Source organism: Gossypium raimondii, chromosome 13, assembly GCF_025698545.1.
Source record: "Gossypium raimondii isolate GPD5lz chromosome 13, ASM2569854v1, whole genome shotgun sequence".
In the NCBI taxonomy this organism is placed as follows: Eukaryota; Viridiplantae; Streptophyta; class Magnoliopsida; order Malvales; family Malvaceae; genus Gossypium; species Gossypium raimondii.
In genome coordinates, this window is record NC_068577.1 from 47,456,442 (window position 1) to 47,479,298 (window position 22,857).

At 32.7% G+C, this 22,857-nt stretch overlaps 1 protein-coding gene across 4 annotated transcripts; it reads left to right on the top strand.

Annotated features, from left to right (window-relative positions):
• The first annotated feature begins 3,083 nt into the window (after positions 1–3,083).
• Positions 3,084–7,786, top strand: LOC105783040 (hypothetical protein). 4 transcript variants are annotated; one of them, XM_012608211.2, is made up of 2 exons: positions 3,084–3,335; positions 6,072–7,786. In XM_012608211.2, exon 2 carries the CDS (start codon positions 6,072–6,074, stop codon positions 7,437–7,439), a length of 1,368 nt encoding a protein of 455 aa, XP_012463665.1. In that variant the 5' UTR covers positions 3,084–3,335; the 3' UTR covers positions 7,440–7,786. The 4 variants fall into 4 exon arrangements, with proteins under 4 accessions (XP_012463665.1, XP_012463666.1, XP_012463663.1 ...); XM_012608212.2 differs by lacking the exon at positions 3,084–3,335 and adding an exon at positions 3,512–3,558; XM_012608209.2 differs by lacking the exon at positions 3,084–3,335 and adding an exon at positions 3,620–5,157.
• The last annotated feature ends 15,071 nt before the right edge of the window (positions 7,787–22,857 follow it).

Genomic DNA, 22,857 nt, shown 5'->3' on the forward strand with positions numbered 1-22,857 from the left:
TGGGGCCATAGATGGAACACTCATAAAAGCATGCATTTTGCCTTCTTGTCAAATACCTTATATCGGACGGAAAGGTGAACCAACTCAAAATATTATGGCAGTTTGTGACTTCAACATGTGCTTCATTTTTGCATTTCCTGGTTGGGAAGGAACAGTACATGATAGTAGAATTTTTTTGCAAGCATTTAGAAAACAGGAGTTGAAGTTTCCACGCCCTTTACCAGGTTGAACTTTAATTTTTTAATTACTTTTTACATAAAAAATTTTAAAATTTTTAAAATTTTTTTAAACTTGATATTATGTTTTACTTTTTTGTAGGAAAATATTATCTTGTGGATTCAGGATATCCACAAATGGCAGGTTTTCTAGGTCTATATAGGGGGAATGATATCATTTACCTAATTTTTGTCGAGTTAATCATCAAGTATCTGGAAAAAAAGAAATCTTTAATCATGCCCATTCTTCGTTACGCTCTGTGATTGAACGAACATTTGGAGTGTGGAAAAAAAATGGCCAATATGAAGAGATATTCCAAGTTATTCATTCAACAAGCAAGTTTTAATAGTTATTGCAACAATGATTTTGCATAATTACATTCGAAGACATGCTTGGTCAAAAGATGAGGATTTTCGAGAATTTGAGAATATACCTGACATGCCAGTCTCTTCAAGCCAGTTTGACAGAGGTGAATCGAGTTATTCTAACAGAGAAAGTGACCTTGAAATCATGATGTTAAGGGAAACCATTGCAACTAGTTTAATGAATCCATATTTGTAAAAACATTTTGTATCATAACCTAATTTCTAGTAATAATGAAACTTGTTATGTCTTATGTTATTATTATTATTTTATTAAAAATCATCCGTTTAGATACTTCAAAATTTTATCCAAGTATAATGTTACTATTTGTGAAAATAATATTTATCATTGTTATAAAAAAATATTTAACTATAAAAAATTAAAAATAATTACATTTTATCTAATAAATAATTTAAATTAATTATATAATTCATTAAAATATTGGAAGATACATTTTAATATTTTATTAAATGAAATTATAACTTCACATATTTTAATAATTTTAAAAAAGTAAAATAATTTAAAAAATTCTATTATATATCAATTCTAATCTGATGTCCTTAATAGTCATTTTTTATTCTCACCTCACCACTACAGCTGCGTTTGAATCCAAACGCACACTCCACCATTGTTTCTAATCTCACCGCTACAGTATCTAATCTCACCACCATCGCTGTTTTTAACCTCACCGGAGGTAAACACACCGCCCATCCAAACTAGCCCTTAATCTATCCCTTTCATCAATAAGAGATTTTCTTAGTTAAACAAATATATATTTATTTGTGATTTATATTGTATTTGCATTTATTTGTAAATTCTTTAAAAAATATTAATTTATATTTTGTTATATTTAATAAAATACTTTTCTTTATAAAAAAAACTAATTTAAAAGTTACATGTTTTTCTAATGCATCTTAATTAATGTCTAATGACTCTAATTTAGGGTGGATTTTGATGGGTGATGCGTTTACTTATAGTTAGGATAAAAACAACGGTGACAGTAAAATTAAATACTATAACAATACTATAACGTGAAATAAAGAATAAATTAAATATATCACACCGCACCTCATCGTTCATCCAAACCTACCCTTAATAACCGAGTCATCAAACTTGACTATTCAAATTCCATCAAGCAATTTGTGTATTTATACGATATTCATGGTCATTATTATCATAATTACATTGAGATTATTATATAATAATTTAAATATTTATAATTATATTTTATATCATATTTATGTCGAATTTTCAAAAGAAAATATTTATCATAATTTTCACCACACAACTCTGAAGAATCAGATTCGCCAGCTGGACCCATTGAATTGTCTAAAGAATCTGCCGTCCTTGGGGTGGGATCCCACCTATCACTCCTTACATTCTCCACGTGGCATTCATCTACATTCTCACCTATACTAGCCCTTCAACTCCGCACACACACAATAAAAAACAAACCACCTATCACTCCTTACGTTCTCCACGTGGCATTCATCTAACACATTCCCACCTATGCTAGCCCTCCAACTACTCACACACACACAAAAAAACAACCCACCTACTTCATATCCTCGTCGTCCAATTCCCCTCTAAAATATCTTACGGACGTAACATTTACGCACTGAACTCCCAAAATTACCCTCTCATGTTTTGCCTTGTCCACTCCGTCGTATTTCTATAATTTTTTTTCCGTTACGACAATATTTATATAAGCAATTTATTAATATTTAATAATTATATTATTAATGGATGAAAAAAATATATGAAAATTAAATGAAGTTCTGGTTGTTAATTTTTTTTAATAATTTCATTACAAAGTCCAATCATATTTATTTTTAACATAATGTCTAAAATTAGATATAGCCTCTCCCAATTCATAATTAAGAGTATAATGTGCTTCAAGACATTTAATCGCATCGCACTCTATATTGATAATAATATCCATACTAATCAAGCTAATACTCAATTGGAATGTTGTTGAATATTTTAAAATTCTTATAAGTTTGAAATCTTATCATTTATACATTTTATTAATTTTACATGAAAATATAAAACAATAAAAACATTCTTATTTTAGAAAATCATAAATTTAATTATTATTTTGATGAATATAATATTTTAATTATTTGTTAGCGTATTAATATTTTTTTGGAAAAGATATTATCATAAATAAAAATCTTGAATAATATAACCCATAATATAAATAATAAATAAAATATTATAAACTGGTAGAGGAATGTTATTGTCAGCAAAATAAGCTAACAATAAGACTAAATAAATTTAAAAACAAATAAAATAAATGTTTGACGTTAATCAAATTAGAAAAATGGTCTTATTAGCATTGAATAATCGTATAAAGTTTTCAACGAATAGATAATATCAATGAAAAAAAATTTGCAGAAAGGTAAACCAAAAAATAACGGAAAATGACCCAAACTTGGACAGTTACGTTTCCCTCCATGTCTGAATAAAAAACTGTCTTTTTGTCCTCCTTTGTCATTTCACGTTCTGCTCTTGCCAAGCCAAGCTTCCGTCCTTCTTTTTTTTTCCTCCTGCAAACATCTAATCAAAAATTCAATTTCATCTAAAAGAAAGAGTGGGAAAATTTCATCTCAAAATTGAAAAAATAAAATTCGTTTGGATTCGAGAAGTTTCGCTGGTTGGATTTTGATATTTCAAGCTAAACAAAAGTTTTTTTTTGTTTTTTAAATTTTCTTCACTGCTCCGTAATTGTATGATAAACGAGGCTTCTTTTTAAGGTAAGTTAGAAATCTGAATGAAGCTTTATTTTCAATGGATTGTTTTTCTTTTGTTTCCCTTTATTTTTTGATTTTTTCTCACTTTTTTTAATAAAAATATTTCTTTCTCTCTCTCTCTCTCTCTCTCTATATATATATATAGTTTCTGTATCAGTAATCTTGATTCTTTTGAAGTCATAAATTTTAGGATTTTCTTCTTATAGTTTGATTGGAGGAGCTAAAGGTAAGTGTCTTAATAATTTATCATTAGGTTTTTATTTATTTGATGAGGAAAACCTTTGGAAGTTTTACTGCTATTTCTACATTATTTTCTTGCTTTTCCCCTTATTTTACATTTTGATTTCTACTTTCTGTTTGTTTCTCGGGATTCAGCTTCTGAGATTTTCTACCTTTCCATTCCTCAAAATAAATAAAAAATATTTCGCTGAAAACTCTGTTTCTGGGCTTGTCATTCTCTTAAATCGCTTCTGATTTTCCGGCAAAATCATTTTTATAATATAACAGGATGCTTTAGAAAGAGTGTGAACGTTGAGGTTTTTGATTCTGTTTGGTTGAGATTTACGTAAAGAAAAAACAGTGAAGAAGTTCACAGGGTTGTACCATTTTTTATTGATTGAATCAATTAAATATGATCTGTTTACTGAGTGAATCTTTATTAAATTCATATTGGTATGAGTTGTAGATATGAGATGATTTTATAAATTTATGTAATATCAATGCTGAATTGATCTAGTTATTCAAGGAATTTATTACATAATTGGTACCATGTTGCTTCCATTTCCAAGATTTTTAATATCTAAAAACTGTTGATTTGATTTTTTTTAATGAAAGCTGTAGACTAAGGTATTAGGAGGATTTTAGTGACATCTCTTAACCATGCATATATTAATATAGTATTTGCACGTGTAATTCCCAGGGAAGCCTAGATTTAGAGATAGGCGACTAGGTATAGGACAAATTGGAAAAAAGATTCTGGTCATTAAGACAAGTAGGCACAAATCTCAGTAAATCTGAAACATGTTGCAGAAATCCAACGGTTGTTTTAAGCTGTTGCACTGCAAAAAGAAAACAACTTTTCAGTGCATTGTTTGCGTGAAGCCCTTCTTTCCTTCTTTCTTTATTATACTGACTTTTATCATTTTTTCTGATAGAACAAAACATATCTTTGAGGTTATATTCCAACATAATTCATTTATATGGGTTTTAATTATTCTTTTGTATTACCTTTGTGTAATTGTATCATGTTGAAAAAGTGGAGTAATTTATATTAGTGAAGTAATGACGAGAAATACTACTACAGAATAAAGCCATTGCATGACAGTGCACTCATTGGATAGCCACGTGAATATGCAAAGCTCATGAATATGCTGTTTCATATCAGATTTTCACTTTGGTGGTCCCCCCCAAAACCCTCCAATAAGCTCAGCTAACCTTACTTTATTTTTAGACTTCTTTTAGGGTGTGAACAGTGAATGCATAGACCCTAAAGAATCCTAAGAATTTATGCAACTCTCAATTTTCAGCATTTTGGTTGTTATTTATTTATTAATTTCCGGTTAATTGGTACAATTGATTGGGTTGAAGGAGAGAAGGGTATTTTGATTTTTAATGTTGTGGGGTCAAATATGGCCAATGGTTAAAAGTTATATGGAACTTTGTTGGAAATTTCAAGTGGGACATGGACCACAATGGGGGGCTATTTTCAAGTTTCAACTTTGCTCATATGGAATTAGAATATTATGCATGTTGTTTACCTCCTGTATTCTATAAAAATACAGCACATCTCCATTTAGATTTGTGCTCATATAGGAACTTTTGTATGGTATGTATCTAATCTTCTAATTTCTTTTACTTTTTTTCGATTTATTGCTTTCGGTCTCGGATTTGGTTCTCTCTTTCTTACCAAAAAGCTTTTCATGATAAATAATTTTTATTTTCTTGGAAATCTCTTGGACATTTTCTAATTCTTCCATGTGGTGTGAACTGACATGTTGTATATACAAATGAAGTTCTCAATTCTTCAAAGGGTATTTCCAGGAAAATTAAATGAAAGATGTGTAGACAAATTTCTTACCAAAACAGGATAGATTTCCCTATAAAACATTAGAAAAATCAGCTGCTTTGCATTAATTTATTTCCTCACTGTCTCCTTGGGGTTGGATATTTCTTTATCTTGGGGGGACAAGTGGGTTGTTTGTTATGTAAAGTTTATTGAATTATAGACTATTAGTGTGCATATTTTGACCCCATATGAACTGTGCAACAGCTATAGGAAATGAATATGAGGCCTGTTTGTGTGTTCTCCACCGCTTGCATATACATTTGAATATTATGCTTCAAATGAAGGTTTCAATTTCATAGTGTTGGAAAGACAAGCTTTTTGAACTTTGTGACCGTTAAAAAACATGTCTTTGGAGCATGCCATTGATTGATATTCTGTCCATTTTGCTCTTCTTGTTCTCTCTCTCTCTCTCTCTCTCTCTCTCTCTCTCTATTTGTCTTTCCCGCGTCGTTCAACAGTGTACTGAAAAAGTTGAAAGAGCTAACAAAAAGAAAATTCCATTCTCGATTTAAAGCATTTTGCTTTTTTTCTTCTTTTCAGTCAACACACTTAATTGCCTCCCCACCTCTCCTTTTTTGTTTGCTTTTAATTGGCGTGTGTTAAAAAAGTTGATTGAAGAAATTCTCTTGTAGACTCATAGCTTTGCTGTCGTTGTCATTTGTGATAATTTGCAGATGGAAGCGGTTAAGCCATCGGCTGTTACTCCGTCAAAGAGTAAATGGATTCGATCTTTATCAAAAGTTCTTCACCTGCACACGGCTACTGCTGGGATTGTGCCTGATGATGGGGTTCAGAAGGTTAAGTCTAAAGACACCGAAGAATGGAATGACAGTAAGACCGCCAAGAGATTATCTAAGAAATTCGACAGTTTACACGACGAAGAGCTCGAAAGAAAGGTGGCTTTGGAAGCTCTTATTGCGAAAATATTTGCTACCGTTTCGGCTATTAAAGCAGGATATGCTCAGCTGCAGCATGCTCAGTCACCGTACGACGCTGAGGGGATTCAAGCTGCTGATCAATTGATTGTAACGGACTTGAAGAAGTTATCTGAATTGAAGCAGTGTTTTTTGAAGAAGCAGTATGATCCTTCTCCAGAACATACAATGATTTTAGCTGATATTCAAGAACAGAAAAGTCTTTCCAAGACCTTTGAGATTATGGGGAAGAAATTGGAATCTCGGCTGAAACTCAAAGAGTCTGAGATCATTTTTCTTCGAGAGAAGTTGGACGAATCCAATAAACATAACCGGTTGTTGGAGAAGAGATTGAATCAAAGTGGTCAGTTATTTGTACTCGACAACCTTCAGCTATCAAGCTTAACTCCTAGCAATTTTAGTACCGTTCTTGGACAGACTGTTAAGTCCATTAGAAGTTTCGTCAGGCTGATGCTCGATGAAATGAAGTCCGCTGACTGGGATATCAATGCGGCCGCTAGTTCGATAGAACAAGGCGTGGTCTACTGGAAAGCAGACGACAAATGTTTTGCATTCGAGTCCTTCATTTGCAGGGAAATGTTCAAGGCCTTCCACCATCCTTATTTCTCTCTTTACGGAAACTCTGTATCTGAAGGGAAGAGACGTCCACAAGTCTTCTTCGATAGATTTATGGAAATGAAATCCGTGAAAGTCAGGGAATATCTAGCCGTGAAACCCAAGTCAACATTTGCAAAATTTTGTCGAACCAAGTACTTGCAAGTTGTTCATCCTAGGATGGAATCATCCTTTTTTGGCAATTTGAGCAATAGGGACATGGTGAACTCCTATCAATTCCCAGACACTATGTTTTTCGCCTTATTCACGGAAATGGCGAAGCGGGTGTGGCTTCTGCATTGCTTGGCCTTTGCTTTCGAGCCAGAGGCATCGATCTTCCAAATAAGCAAAGGGTGTAGATTTTCTGAAGTATACATGGAAAGTGTAGCTGAGGAAGCATTCCTTTCGTCGGAATCAGAACCACGGGTGGCTTTCATGGTTGTTCCGGGATTCAGGATCCATAAAACTGTAATACAGGCCCAGGTCTATCTGTCTCAGTTGAAGACAAGGTAGCAGTGGTAGTCACAGGGAATATTTGTGAACTAAGTTTGGACCCACAACATAGTTAGAGCTGAACTGGATGCCATTTTCTTGATTCTTATTCTAGTAAATTAGATGAGGAAAATGGGAATGCCTGGTTGCTGTAGGTGTTGTGGGGACTTGAAACATGGTTACCTGGGCAATTTGTCTCCTTGTTTAGTGGCCTTAAAAGGCTTATTCACTGGTAATTTCTTTGTAAGGCACATCCCTCAATTTTGTCAATATTAGGCCAATGATGTTTTAGCTGTTTTGCGTTATTGCCTCATTTGATGCGTTTCTATATATGTATATAATTATAGGTTGGAAAGTTTCAATTTTCATCATGTATGTATGTATGTAAGGTACAGCCTTGGGTGTCATTCCATTGACTCGTGTTATCGATAAACTATAAGAGAGCTAAAATGTAAAAACCAAATCATGAGTATTGACTTTAGCCAAGAGGTCATTTTGAAGGAATTATTGTTTTGTTTCGGAGTAAATTTACTTTTGGTACACCCTACTATGGTTAATGGATTGTTGAAGCTTTTTGGCAAAAAACCCTTCTTCTGTTGTGTCTTGGAACTGCAAGCTTTGAAGAAATAAAAAAGCCCTTTTGGATATCATCAAAAATGTGTTTTGGTTTGCAAATTAACTTTGGATGGCAGTGGCACCCATTAATAATAATAATAACATTATGATAGTTGTCTGGGATTCCATGTGGGTTCCGGTCTTGAAATGACCAAAATATTGGCCAAGGATCCCATTGTATTAATTAGGCTGATAAATCCCCACCTCATTGGAAATGAGTCGTTTATTTTTTAAAGAACGTTTTTCGTTTGAAGATTAGTCACTAATGATGATCAATATTTTAGTTTCGATAAAAAATAAATTAATACAAATATATTAAAAATTAAGGTTAAAAGAATTCTACATCAAAATTATTGAATATAAAATTCATTTAATAAATAGATAAATAATTTCAACAATTGAATATAAAATTTGAAAACAAATAGAATATTAATTAATAAGGATATAGTTATGCTTTTATTTAAAATTCATTTAATAAAAATATTTAGAGGTAAGTAGATAGTTTAAAAAAATAGTTTTATACTTATTTCTAATTAATATCATACATTTTCTAACCTTACATTTTAATCCTTTAAATAAAATTAACAAATAGTGATAGTAATGCCAGGTTTATAGTTTTTCTGTTCAACTAGATTTATTATTTATGGTATGATGGGTTGGAATTTTAAGATTTACGATTTTAAGGAAATTGTTAGATTCAAATTTACGGTTTAGGGTTTAAAGAATATTTTTAAACATAATATAAATATTTTAAAACTTGGTTTACAAATTCAACGTATTAAAAATTTATAAATAGGAATTATGGAAACAAAACAAATAAGTTATGATTAGTTTGTTCTGCCTAAACCAAAAGAAGCCATGAATGGTTTGTGTGGAGCTGACGGTAACAAAAGATGAGATCAAAATTTTGAATCACATTAGATTTTCAGGCTTTGAAAAGGACTCTTTACAATGGGGCAGTTGTGTGTATGGCTTTAATATTCGCAAAAGCATTCAATAGGGTCCTTCCTTTAAACAAAGAAATCAGGATTTTATTTTTTATTTACTCTTTAAATTATACATATTCATTTTAGTACTTATTCTAAACAAGGGTTAAAATGGATGATATCATCTACCATGTATACATTAAATATTTTTGGAAAACATGAGAAAATAAATATAAGTTAAAGAATAGGTAAATGGGTGTTTGACTCTACTCTTTTTATTTGTCCTTAATATTTATATCTAACGCATCCTTCATTTGTTTTGAACATATCTCCACCGACTCTCATAATAGAATATGCTCCAAATGGGTCATACTTTTGATTCAATGTACGGTTCTACACTGCATATTATAGAAAGCAATGTCGGTTGCGTGTGGGGCTTTTCAGATAAGCAGCACCAAAATCATCAGTGCTCCAAGTTCATTGTTAACACGAAACCTGAAGCCTACAGTAAACTGGGTAGCTTAAAGTTACAACAAGGGGAATCCATCTGCAATTATAATTAATCCGTCTACAAACTTTCAACTTCATAAAGTTCATTGTTCTAGGGGAATATTCAGTGCTGATATTACCAAACTGAAAGCTGAAGCCTGTGTTTTCCGGACTTGAGTATATGCTTAAATGTCATGAAAACATATGTAGAGGCTTACACAGTTCGTATTAACTGATAACCAAACCATTCTGTAATATAAAATGATAATGATGAGTCCCCGTCCCCAATATTACAAAATGTTTACTCGAAATTAGGGTGAGTTTTGGTTACAAGTATGCTCAAAATTTTTCATAATTATAATCCATATTAATCTAAATATGTGTTGGATTCGGACAAATAAGAAAAAGAAAATGACTAGTCTAAGTAAGGCGTAGCTGAGCCAAAAAAACCCTACAAAAGCAAATGAAAAGGCATAAAATCTGTAAATTAAGAGACAAGATAGCATGTAGTTTTAACTAATAAGACTATTATTTGGTTAAGTGTTAGAATTAATAAAAGAGTTTAAGGACTAAGTTGAGGAAGGTAGTAAAGTGTCAAGCCAAATTTGGAAGGAATAAATAGAAAACATGGAAATTTTTAAGGACTGAAGTAGTATTTAACCATGACCTTAATTAGCAAATAAACCACTTATTAAGCTTAGGGGAGAACCATGACAAAAGCCATGGATTTTCACTAACATTTTTACCATTTATTCATAGCCTTTGGATCGATTATATTAGATTGATTAAGGATTAAAATTTTAGTTAAAATTAGCTTAATTACTTCTCTCTCCCACCGAACATAAAAAGGAAGAAGAAGTGGGATTCTCCATCTCTTTCCCACGGCAATAAACAAAAAAAAAAAATGAAGACTCTCCATCATCGTGAGCTTTAATGGTTAATTGAGGGCGAATTTGTTAGATTTGAAGGTAGATTTTGTCATCAAAATTATGAGTGATTGAAGCCCATCAAGTAGAGAGTTAAATGGTGGAGTTTGAAGGGAGATTGAAGATGGAATGAGGTTAAGTTTCGGTGAAGCTAAGAGGTAAGAAAAGCTTTGCATTAGTATTTGTTCTTAGATTGGGATTATGATAGAAGTTTAGAATGTAGTAGGTTGAGTAGAAGACATGTCACAATAGGATTTGTTAAAAGGATGTTTATAACACCATTGTTGAGTGCTTGAGAAGCTTTAGAGAAAATGAAAAGAATTTGGGGTTCAGATACGTTTTTGGAAAGCTTAAAGTCCCTAGATTATAATTCTAAAGTCAGAATTGAATTCGAATTATGTGAAATTAAGACATTAGAAGATTAAGTGTTAAATAGATCACTATGTATTCAATTAGCCATTAAATGGTTATGGAAGTTGAGAAAACATTTTTGATTATGTGCTTGTGTCATGAGACTAGATCTTTCGTCTCGCGATCCGTGCGGCCTTAGGCGATCCGTTCGCTCCAAACTCCCCTAAGTCAGCCTTTACTCCCAAAAGTGAGGATTCCTTTAGAATTTCTCTAAGGCACCAATTTGTATAGTGGAAGCGATTGTGCCAAAAGAAGCTACACATGAACAATAAAAAGTCAAAGAAAGAATGCACACCAAGTGTTTGAGTAAATGCTCAAAGAATTCTATTACTCTTAAGAATTCCACAGACAATGGATGAGATACAAATGAGGGGGAGGCTCTCTATTTATAGTTGAGCTCCCCCAAAACCGACCGTCAAGATCAAATTACATTGACGGACGAGAGTAGCCTATCCCTTTATTTTAGAGATTTACAAGATTACATCATATCAAATCAAATCTACAAGATATGATTCCCCTACTTACTAAAAATAGCTTAAGTTGTCATATCTTCATTATCGAGCCAACCAGGCTTCAATCTGACAGACTTCTCCAATAGTTCTTTGAATCGAGCCAGTTCTCGTGGGCTAAATGTTCCCCATCTAATCGATAGACCTCTATGGGGCGCATCTTGTGCCATGGTCACGGGCTTTGCACTTTGGCCTGTGACATTTGCATGTGTTTGTGTGTTATGAGTAGAGAAAGAGCGGATAAAGAAGCCTAGCAAAGGAAAAGGAAGGGATTCTAAAGTAAAGACATCGGAGAAAACATTCACCATTTTTTCTTGCCATTAAAGAGCAACCTGTCATACGTATCCATTATTACTTGTTGGAAGTGAAATGGGCACTTAAACCAAAATAATCTTATTACCCGAGAAAAATAACTTACAAAGTAAGACAATAATTTTCTTGATCATTTACTAACTACGGCTAGTATTACTCTCAACTTCACCCACACTCACTTTTTCTACTTTCTTCTCTTGTTTCTGCTCACTTATGAATCATGTTACACCAACATGATGTCTATTTATAGCCTTAAATAAACTGATTAAAAGACTCGTAACAAGCTTATAAAGCTTCCAGCAATTCTATGCTTATCCATACATGATAAGCTCCATTGTTTCACTTTTTTATTCTTATCCATTTGTTTGAATATTCAAGAATATTATGAACTTTCAGATCATGCTTAGTCGATCTTGTAAGTCGGGTTGGCTTTAATACTCTCTTAAATCGAGCTTTTCATTCCAAGCTTTTATTTTAAGTTTGTGGAATATGTCCGCTTTCAATGGCTTCATAAAAATGTTCGTCAGTTGATTTTTTGTTTCACAATAGACTAACTCCATATTTTTATTCTTTACCTGCTCTTGAATAAAATAATACTTTGTATCGATGTGCTTGCTTCGAGTATAGGACACTGGATTCTTTGCAAGAGATATTTTAGACTTCCTATCAACATAAATTGTAATTGGACTTTCGTGTATAAGAGATAATTTGCCAAAAATATTCCTCAACCAAATTGCTTGAGAAGTGCACGCTGCAACCAATATGTACTCTACTTCATAGGTAGAGATGGCTACTATTTGTTATTTCTTTGATGAACATGAAAATAATGCAAAGCCAATATGGAATAAATATTTGAACATGCTTTTGCAATTATTCAAGTCACCACCATGATCATTGTCTAAACTAATTTTGAACTTTGAGTGTGTGTATAACATAAACAATGACTCGTACCTTTGATATATCTCAAAATTCTTTTTACTGCAACCAAGTGATCTTGTTTTGGCTTCTCCATGAATCAACTTACTAATCCCATTGCGTACATTATGTTTGATTGTGTGACAATCAAATATCTTAAACTCCAAATGATGCTTTTAAACAAAGTTGGAGTTACCGATGCCATTGAATCAACATTTTATTTCATGTCTGGTTCTACTGATGCGGCTACCGACTTGCAATATTTCATTTTGAATTTGCTTAAAGTTTTCTTTGCATACTTCTTTTAAGACACAAATATTCCATCTTTCATTTGTTTTACCTCAATTCCAAAAGAGTATGACATCTCACCAATATTTTCCATTTCAAATTCTTTAGTCTAACTTTTTTAAAATCATTGAACATACCTGGATTGTTTCCGGTGAATATCATATCATCTATGTATCAACACATGATCTTGATATCACCATCTCTATTTTTCTTTATATATAAGCCATACTCATACAAAATTTTCACAAACCTATTCTTTTGAAAGTACTCATTTATTAATATGAAGTGTTAAGTGTCAAGTGTTTGCGAGTTTTTTTTTACTGAAGACTGATGAAATGCCATTATCAAGAAATAAATGCATGTTTGCATGAGTTACAAGTGTCATCGAGTAAATGACGCAAACAATGGTGGCTACCCCCTAATTAATGAAAATTATAGAAAAACAAATAAAACCACTTGAGAAAACCAAACAAACAACCAAAAGAAAACCCATCGTCTTCTCAAGAACAAAACTAGAAAAATAAGAAAAACAGGAAAACCAAAAGACTTTTCGATAAGAAACTCAGCAGCCCATCAACCTAGCATCCTTCATCATTATCACTACTACCATCATCTTGCTCCCATAGATTAGCAGTCTTCAGAAATTATGATGGATCTTGTAGTTTTGAACCGTTGGAGCCCTGAATACCCATTTTCTATTACCCATTCAACTCATTCATATAAGATTTCGTTTATCTCTTTCGACCTCTACTTCTACCCTTAGCGGCGCCTCCTCAATCCAAACCCTCAGCAATGACCATTGTTTTCTTTCCATCACCATAGCATGTGCCCTTTGATTCACCAATCTCTCTACAAAACTAAAGATAAGTTCTTCAAATCTTTAAGCCCTTTCTTTAATTTCCTTTATTATTACAGAAATACTTGATCTTTCCTCCCTTAGTGACCGAAATTTTTTAACTACAGTCAAGGAGTCCCCCTCCACCACCAACATTTGAAAGCCCAGTTTTTCAGCCATTGTCACCGCATGTAAACAGGCTCTGGCCTCATTTGTAGTTGCGTCGGCCACAAAATTATTTGGGTATGTACATGCTACCAGAATATACCCCCCACTATCTCTAAAAATTATGCCTAAAATCGAACTATGCTCATGCCTATTAAATGATATATCAAAATTAATTTTAACCACATTTGTCCTTGGCGGATACCATGCATTATCATTCTAAATAATGCTTGTTGTTATTGTTGTTTCTACGTTACTATTCTTTGTATGATAGGCTTTAACAAAAGAATTAAGGCGAAACACTATCTTTCACCATGATGATAGACCTTGTTTCTATGATGCCAAACTGCCCAGAAAACAATAACTAACCATTTACATTGTTCTTCACCACTATTAACAAATAAATTTTTAATCATTTTTCCAACTTTGCCCCTAATTAATGGGCAAGCCGTCAATACCCACCCACTGCAGGACACATTTGGTGAACTAACAATCCCGAAAAATGTGGCTCATCGACTCTTCCATTAAGCGACAGAAAAGGCAATTATTCACCACCACCAACTTTCTCAGTTGTAAATTATCAAACATAGGAATGTAGTTAGTCAATTTTCATATTGTAATTTTTATCTTACTCGCAACTCTTAGTCTCCATAATTTCTTGTAAAAACTCTATAATAGTGTATATTGTTTTACCTTTCCCCAATTGATGTTATCACATCCCCATTTAGCAGTCATTTGTATCCACTCCTTGTCCAAACCCTCCCATCCCAGAGCTCAACTCTAGCAATTGGAAAAGTAAATATTCTGCTCACTTGCTCCTCATTAAATAACTCTCACAAGGCCTTCAATTTCCAAATAGTCGACTCAATATTAATAAGATCTACCACCACTATATAATTAAAACTAATTTTTTAAATTACCACTCTTCCTTGTTTAGGACTCGATAACCAAACATCATTCCAAATGTTTATCATTCTGTCATTTCTAACTTTCCATCCCATACCTAGTTCCAGAAGCCTCCGACCACCCCAAATGCTCTTCCAAGTATACGAAGAGTGAGAACCTAAATTGACACTCATAAAATCATTTTTAGATAGTACTTAGCTTTCATGACTCGAGCAAACAAACAGTCCGTTTTCATTACTAATCGACAACCCTATTTTGCAAGCAACACAATTTTAAACTTTGCTAAGTCCCTAAAGCCCAAACCTCCTTATGCTTTTGGCTTGAACATTTTCTTCCAATCGCACTAATGGATCCCTTTCTTTGTTTTAGAATTTCACCACTAGAACATACTGATAATACTTTCCAACTCACAACATAAAGTAACAAGTAACAAAAAGTATTACATTGTATAAACTAGGATGACCTGTAAAATTGATTTGATAAAAATTTATTTACCTCCAAGTGACAAATGATGAACACTCCTACTTTTAATATGCTTCACAAACCTATCTTTAAAACTTGCAAAAGCCTCCTTCTTTCGCCTACCAACCATAGTCAACAAACTAAGATACTTTTCTGCATGATAAGAGACTCTCATACTAAGAACTGCCCCAATATGTTCCCTTATGTCCCTTCACACATTATTGCTAAAGAAAATTAAAGAATTTTCAAAATTAATCAACTGTCTCAACACCCCTTTATCTTCGGTCACAATTAATTTAATAGCGTTCGCGCCATTCAGACTTACCTCCCTAAATAATATACTATGATCTGCAAAAAACAGATGAGTTAAAAACAATCCACTCCGACTCACCCTTATGCCTTTAATGGTCCCTTTAGCCTTCACCATTTTAAGGAGAGTAAAAAACCCTCTCATGCATATAAAAAGTAAATAAGGGCTTAGCAGATCTCCTTGTCTTAACCTCTTATGAGATCTGAATTCCTTTTCTTGAACCCCGTTAAACAAAACAAAATAGTTAATTGTTCGAACACACCCTATCATTAGTGACACCCATTCATCAATAAACCCCATACGACACATCACTTTTTCTATGAAACTTTGTTTCACCCTATTCATAGGCCTTACTCATATCTAGTTTCAATGCAAAATGTCCTCATGCCCCTTCTCGTTTCTGTTTAAGTGACTATAATACCTCGTATGTAATAAGAGTATTATCCATAATTTGTCTTCTTGGAACAAATGTCGCTTGTGCTTCATCAATACATTTATCCAAAACAATTCTAAATCTATTAACCATTACTTTAGAAATGACTTATCACCACATTGCACAGGTTGGTCGGCCTAAATTGCAACATACTATTTAGAGCATTCACTTTCAGGATATGCACAATACTAGTATTGTTGATAACATCTACCTTATTCCTTCTATTCAGTACATCTAAACAATACTTAGTTATCTCCCCTCACAATATGCAAGTATTTTTTTTATAGAAAAGCATAGGATAACCATCCATACATGATGCCTTTAATGGTGCCATACTCTTTACTACTTTCACAACTTCCTCGACCCAAAAATCTGCAATAAGCTTATTGTTCATACCCTCCTGAATGCAAGCCGGGATCCCAAACAACACTTTATCACAACTCGTTGTCTGCAAAGCAATAAATATCACCTTAAAATAACCACTCACCACCCTTGCCATCTCCTCATCCCCTACAACCCATTCCCTATTTGGGCCTTTCAACTTCTTCACAGTATTCTTCTTTTTTAGTTGGTTTGCTAGATTGTGAAAAAAGGATGTATTTTTATCCCTAAATTGAAGTTAGTTTGCCCTTGCGCACTGCTCTCAAAAGAACTCCTCTTTATCAGCTTCCAAATTTAGAGCCAACTTAAACTCTTCCAGCTCTACTAATGTTTCTTCATCCATATCAGTCGAACTCAGATCAACAAATCGCATATTTAGAGCTATTGATGTTTGTCTTTTACTGGAAGAAAATTGTCCCATCTCAATCTTAAGAATCTCACCTAGCTTTTCCAACTTCATGAAAACATCATTAGTATTCACCTCTCAAAAGTTTATTTCACCAGTTGTTCAGAGTAGTCCTCCAAGATCCAGTTTGCATTAAATCTAAATCCCTCATTCTTCTGAACTAGATAACCTCTACTAACATTCCCCAAATCCATCATCGAACAGTGATAAAAAAATAGCATGAGGCAAGTGTTTTAAAGAATAACCCAAAAAACTCTCCCACAAAGCCGAATTTGCAACCCCTTTGTCAATTATTTCACGAACATTGTTCTCCGGTAGACAACCTGTAATGGCCTAAATTTTTAGTGGTGTCGGAATGGTGATTCGAGATCACTAAATCTGAAAAATGAGTAGAAAATATTATTAATTTAGTGAGTATAAGTTAAATGTGAAGTTAGGAAAATTTTTGAAATAGTGAATAGTGTAATAGGAATAAATATTCAAATAATTAGAATCGAAAAAGAGGTATCGAAACCTCAAACTCATAAATCGAGCCATAAATATTTTTAGAAATATTTATAGAATGTCATTGAGTTGGTATTAAAGTAATGAGGTATCGAAACCTCAAACTCATAAATTGAGCCATAAATACTTTTAGAAATATTTATAGAGTGTCATTGAGTTGGTGTTAAAGTTTCGTTAGAAAATTCTAACGTTTGGGTGGTCAATTAATTAAAAAGGACTAAATTGAAAATAATGTAAAATTTGTTAAAAGTGATTAAATAGCTTAAGTGGTAAATAAGGAGGGACTTAAGGCATAAATATGCCAATATGGAATAGTTGAGACGGCATAAGAGAAGGAAAATCTGAAAAAGTGATGTAATAAGGGCAAAATTGGAAATTTTGTAAAAATTAACAAATTAAAATCTTAATTAAAAGAGTTTCTAGGCAATTCTTCATATTTCTCAGAAAAAAAACGCCATTTAAGGGTCCATCCAAGCTTGTTTTTCATATATTTGAATCATGTAAGTTTAATTCTTGATTATTTCTTCTAATTTTGTGATTTTGATACTTTTACAATTAGGTCCAACTAATTATTTCATTACTTTTTATTTCATGGCTGATTTTGAGAGTTACCGTTGATGAGTTCTGGATTTTTATGATGAATGAACATGTAATTAAAGCTTTAATTTTATTATATGATGATTTTATTAAGTAATTTTGATAGATATTGATTTTAGGGACCTAATTGTGAAAAGTTTAGAATTAGGGTTTGGTGTTGCGGTTTTGAATATCAAAGGCTATATAGTAGTCTAAAATAGTTGTACAAGGTTTTAATTGAGAAAAATTAGATCAATTGAGAGGTTAATTGAGTAGGGACCAAATTGTAAAAATTATAAAGTTTGGGGTAAAAGTGTAATTTCAAAAATTATAGGGGTATAAATTGTGAAATGAATTAGAATTGAATTAAATGCTGGTGAATGAATAAATTTGCATTTTAGATCAAGAACCCGAAGATAAACGAGGAAAGGAGAAAATTACCGATTAGTCACTAAACTTTTTGATGCTACCCAAACTATTAATTCCTATCAGAACAGATGGGTAGAGATGGAGTTGTGGCTAAGTAGGGAGAATGGAGATAGGCAAACAAAATCTAACTACGAGGGTAGCCCAATTAAGCAATGTCATGGCAAGAAGAGACAACGAACCTAGGGAGGAAAAGCAACTAGTTCTGGTATTATTGTTTCACTAGATGATACTAATGAGATATAAGTGGTCGCTGGAGAGTAGGCCGAACGAAAGTAATAAAAATCTTAAGTTGAAACATATGTGGTTTAGGGCATCCACAGGCGGCTAATCGCCTTAGGAATAAAGTGAGGCATGTACAACCCTAGATTTTGTTTCTAATAGAGATAAAATTGAGTGAAAGGAGAATGGAACGTGTTCGTCTAAAGTGTGGTTTTGTTAATGAGATAGATGTGGGAACTTTTGGTTCGATAAGGGGTCTGTTCTTGGGGTGAATTGGTGGGTATGTGGTGCATTACAAGTTTTTCATCTAGTCATGTTGATGTGAAGGTTCAGGAAAGAGAGGGTATGTTGGCTTGGAGACTTACGGGGTTTTATGGAGCACCAGAAAAATAAAAAAGAAGGGAGTCATGGGATTTGCTAAGGAGGTTGACAAATTGTCGAGAGTTTCCATGGATGGTAGTGGGAGATTTTAATGAAATTATGTTCTCGTTTGAAGAAAGGGGGCCAGTTGCAGAATGAAAGAAACATGGCTCGTTTTAGAGAGGTTTTGGAAGAATACGATTTGAGTAATTTGAATTTTTCAAGGCGATGGTTCATATGGGAAAGGGGTTGTGCAACACCCCTTACCCGAGACCATTGTTGGAGTCGAGCATGAGGCGTTACTTAATTTAAAAGTTCGGGGCATAAAAATTTACTTTTAAAAGTTATTTCACTGTTCATAATAAGGCTGTCCACCTGCACAGTAGTCACTAAATTAATTATAACTCAAGCTAAGAAACTTAAAATTTATATCCGTAAATTTTACCTGAAACTAGACTCATATATCTTTTTACCATAAATTTTTCAGAATTTTTGGTTTAGCCAATTAGTACATTTTATTAGTTAAAATCTCCTCTGTTTCACTGATTGACTATCCTGACCTATCGTCACTAAAATTCAATTATCTCATTGTACAGACTTCATATGGTGCTTACACTTATTTATACTTAAAATAGACTCATTAAGAAATCTAAAAATATAAATTATAACTCAAAATTCCTTCTGTACAATTTTTAATGAATTTCTAAAATCAGAACAGGGGACTTCAAAAAACATTCTTACCCTGTCTGACTAAAATTCAAATATCTAAAAATATATAACTCTTCTGCTTACTCCATTTCTTTCATGTGAATTTAGACTCATTAAGATTTAATTTCATATCTCACTCAGCTTCTAATTCAATTTCCACCATTTTTGGTGATTTTTCAAAGTTACGACAATGCTGCTGTCCAAAAACTGTTCCATTGAAATTTTATTATTATTATTATTTTTAAAAATTCAATATAACCCATTTATAATTATTTAACATTCCCTGCAAATTTCAAATTACAACCAATTTTAGTATTTCAACTAATTCATTTAAATACTAATAAAGTTCAACCAATCAACCATTCCAAGCTAAAACATATATATTTCATTGTCTAACATGACCATCACATTTGATTTACTTTGCATTCTTAATCATTCATACTATTACTTCTTTCTTCAATTTCCTATACATGCCATATAAATCAAAAAGTTGTTTAACAAAATCTACCGGAGTAAATCTGGATAGTGTGATTCTTGATGTAGATTCGATCCTTTGAACGTATTTATATGTCAATCTACAAGAAATAATAAACACACACAAGTAAACTTATAGAAAGCTTAGTAAGTTCATAGGCATTTAAGATAAATCTTACTGAACTAATCATAATAATTCACATCTTATTATTCACTACACTTCCTACCATACACAATATCCAATTGATGAAATCATTTAATTGAGCTCAATTTCAGCAACTACGGTAAATATACCACTTGGATATGAGTCTATGTAACACTTACCGACTTTATCAAATTAGTGAACATCTTACGGAATTGAGTACTTCATTTCCTCGATGCCATAGTCCAACTATGGTCTTACACATGATCACATAACACATACCGATGCCATAGCTCAGCTATGGTCTTACACGGAATCACTTATCATTTATCTCTTGTCATTGATCAGATAAGTGTAGCTATCACTTGTTACTGATTAGATAAGTGTAGCTAAGCTACCACTTATCCCTTATCACTGATCAGATAAGTGTAGCTAAAGCTACCACTTATCACTTGTCACTGATCAGATAAGTGCAGCTAAAGCTACCACTTATCACTTGTCACTGATCAGAAGAACTCAAATCCGACGTTTCGCTCAATTTGATCATTTATTCGGTTTTCTCATTGTTATTTTATTTTCAATCCATCAACAAGTATATATCATCATACACTATATAATTCATGAAATTAACATTTAATCGTTAAATTTCAGCCTTATGAACTTACCTGACTACTTCGGAAAAGTTGCGGACTTTTTCCCTCACTACTTTCATCCACATCCATGCCAAGCGGATTACCACCCTCTTTGGAACCTTCCGAATCGTCATCCCTGAGCCACTTGCTACCAACCGAAACCTCCCATCTTGATTGTGCCTTTAATGAAACATTCCAATCAAACTCTACATCCTGAACTTAAATTTTACTAGGCAGAAGCCCTCACCATGGCCTAACTTTCCACACAAAAAACAAAATAGCGTTAATCTCTCATATTGGAAATAGGCATAGCCCTCCTTATTATGTCCCAAGGCCAATTTCTTTTTCCACTTCAAAGGTATTCTCACATCAATTTTAAATTTAATTCACATATACCTCCTTATCCCCCTTGTCACCGGAGCAGCATCATACTAGGCAAACTATCCAATAAAAATTCCAAAGTGTCATGCCAAAGCCTCTATGACGACCCTAATTAGCAAATTGTGAACTTGGACCCAAAAATCTGTATAAACCAAAGGAACTTGCAACAGGTTTTCCCATTTACTCAACCAATAAAAAACAATAAGATATCTGTTAAAAGACCAAGGCATACCACCCAATACCTTCTTTATATCTACTTCATAGAAAAAACATAATAAGTACCTCTTCTCCCAAATATCCGTGACTGAAACTCCTCTCAATGGGTGCCATAAATCAGCTAATGTTATTTTCAATGAAGGAAAATGAACCACACAATCCGTCAATGCGTTCCCCACTAAACAAAATTGGTAGTATTCCTTAGTCCTATCTGGATCCTTATCAAATTGAAACGACTCCTCATCCTCATCCTTAAGATTCAAATTTGCTAACTCTGCCTCCATCACCACCAAACTTCCCTACCAACCAACTCAACCCTGTAAAACCCTAAAAACCCAAAAAAAGAAATGTGCTCTCCTAGTAGACGAAAAGAGACGTGCTATCTAAGTAGATGATTTTTTTATAGAATTGGTAGTTAGAAACTCTATTTGTTGAGAAAGTGTTAGTAAGTTAAATACAAAGTGATATTGGAGATATATTATAGTGGTTATTGAATTATATGATGCTAAGGACTAAATTATAAAATATTCAAAAGTAATTAAGTGTACCAAAATTTTGAAATAACATATCTAAGTGTAGTGATATTTGGAAGTAAAGTGAATTTTAAAGTGAGAATATAGTGACTAATGGAAAGGGATTAAATTGCAAAATATGCAAAATTGAGAAGTAAGATAAATTACTCTTTTGATGTTGGAAATGAAGTTTTATGAGGTGGTATACTATATTTCTAGTATTGATAAAATATTATTATAGTACCTATTGAATTTTTATAACAAAGACTAAATTGAAAAGAATTCAAAAGTATGGAAGTTATGTTCTGAAATGCAAATGTGAAGCTAATTCTGTTATATTTTCCTATACAGGCAAGCTATGAACTAGTAGGATATAGATGACATGTTATTATGAGACATTTAGCACTCTTTCTATTCTATTACTGCACTTCAATGCCATTTTGTTCTGCTAAAGCACTTCGATGTCATTCTGTTCTGATATTGCACTTCAGTGCCACTTTGTATTGTTATTGCACTTTGATACATCTCTGTATTATTTTTGTATACCCTGCATATTTTGTTAAGAAAATATTGTGCATCTGTTAAATATTAATGGGAAAAATAAACCTATAATCAATATGTCAAGTTTATGTGTTAAGTGAAAGGAAATGATAATGAATTGAATTATATTGAGTAAGTTGTAATATGGAAGTTCTAATGTTAATATGTTCTAAACTTATTTAATACAATGTTAATGTACATTGTTTATACTATATATTAATATTTATTGAATAATTGAACTTTTTACATCAAATTTGACATGTGTAATCTATATGGATGAAATATAAAATATGAAAGTTGGATCACTAAAATATTAATCGAACAAAGAGATGTGAATGGGTGTAACATTACTTTAGTTTTATATGGATACTCCCTATATAGTAGTAATAGTAATAATAAGCAAATCAGGGTTTAAGCAAGTATAAAGATCATATATTTTCTCTATCTTTTGTTGTGT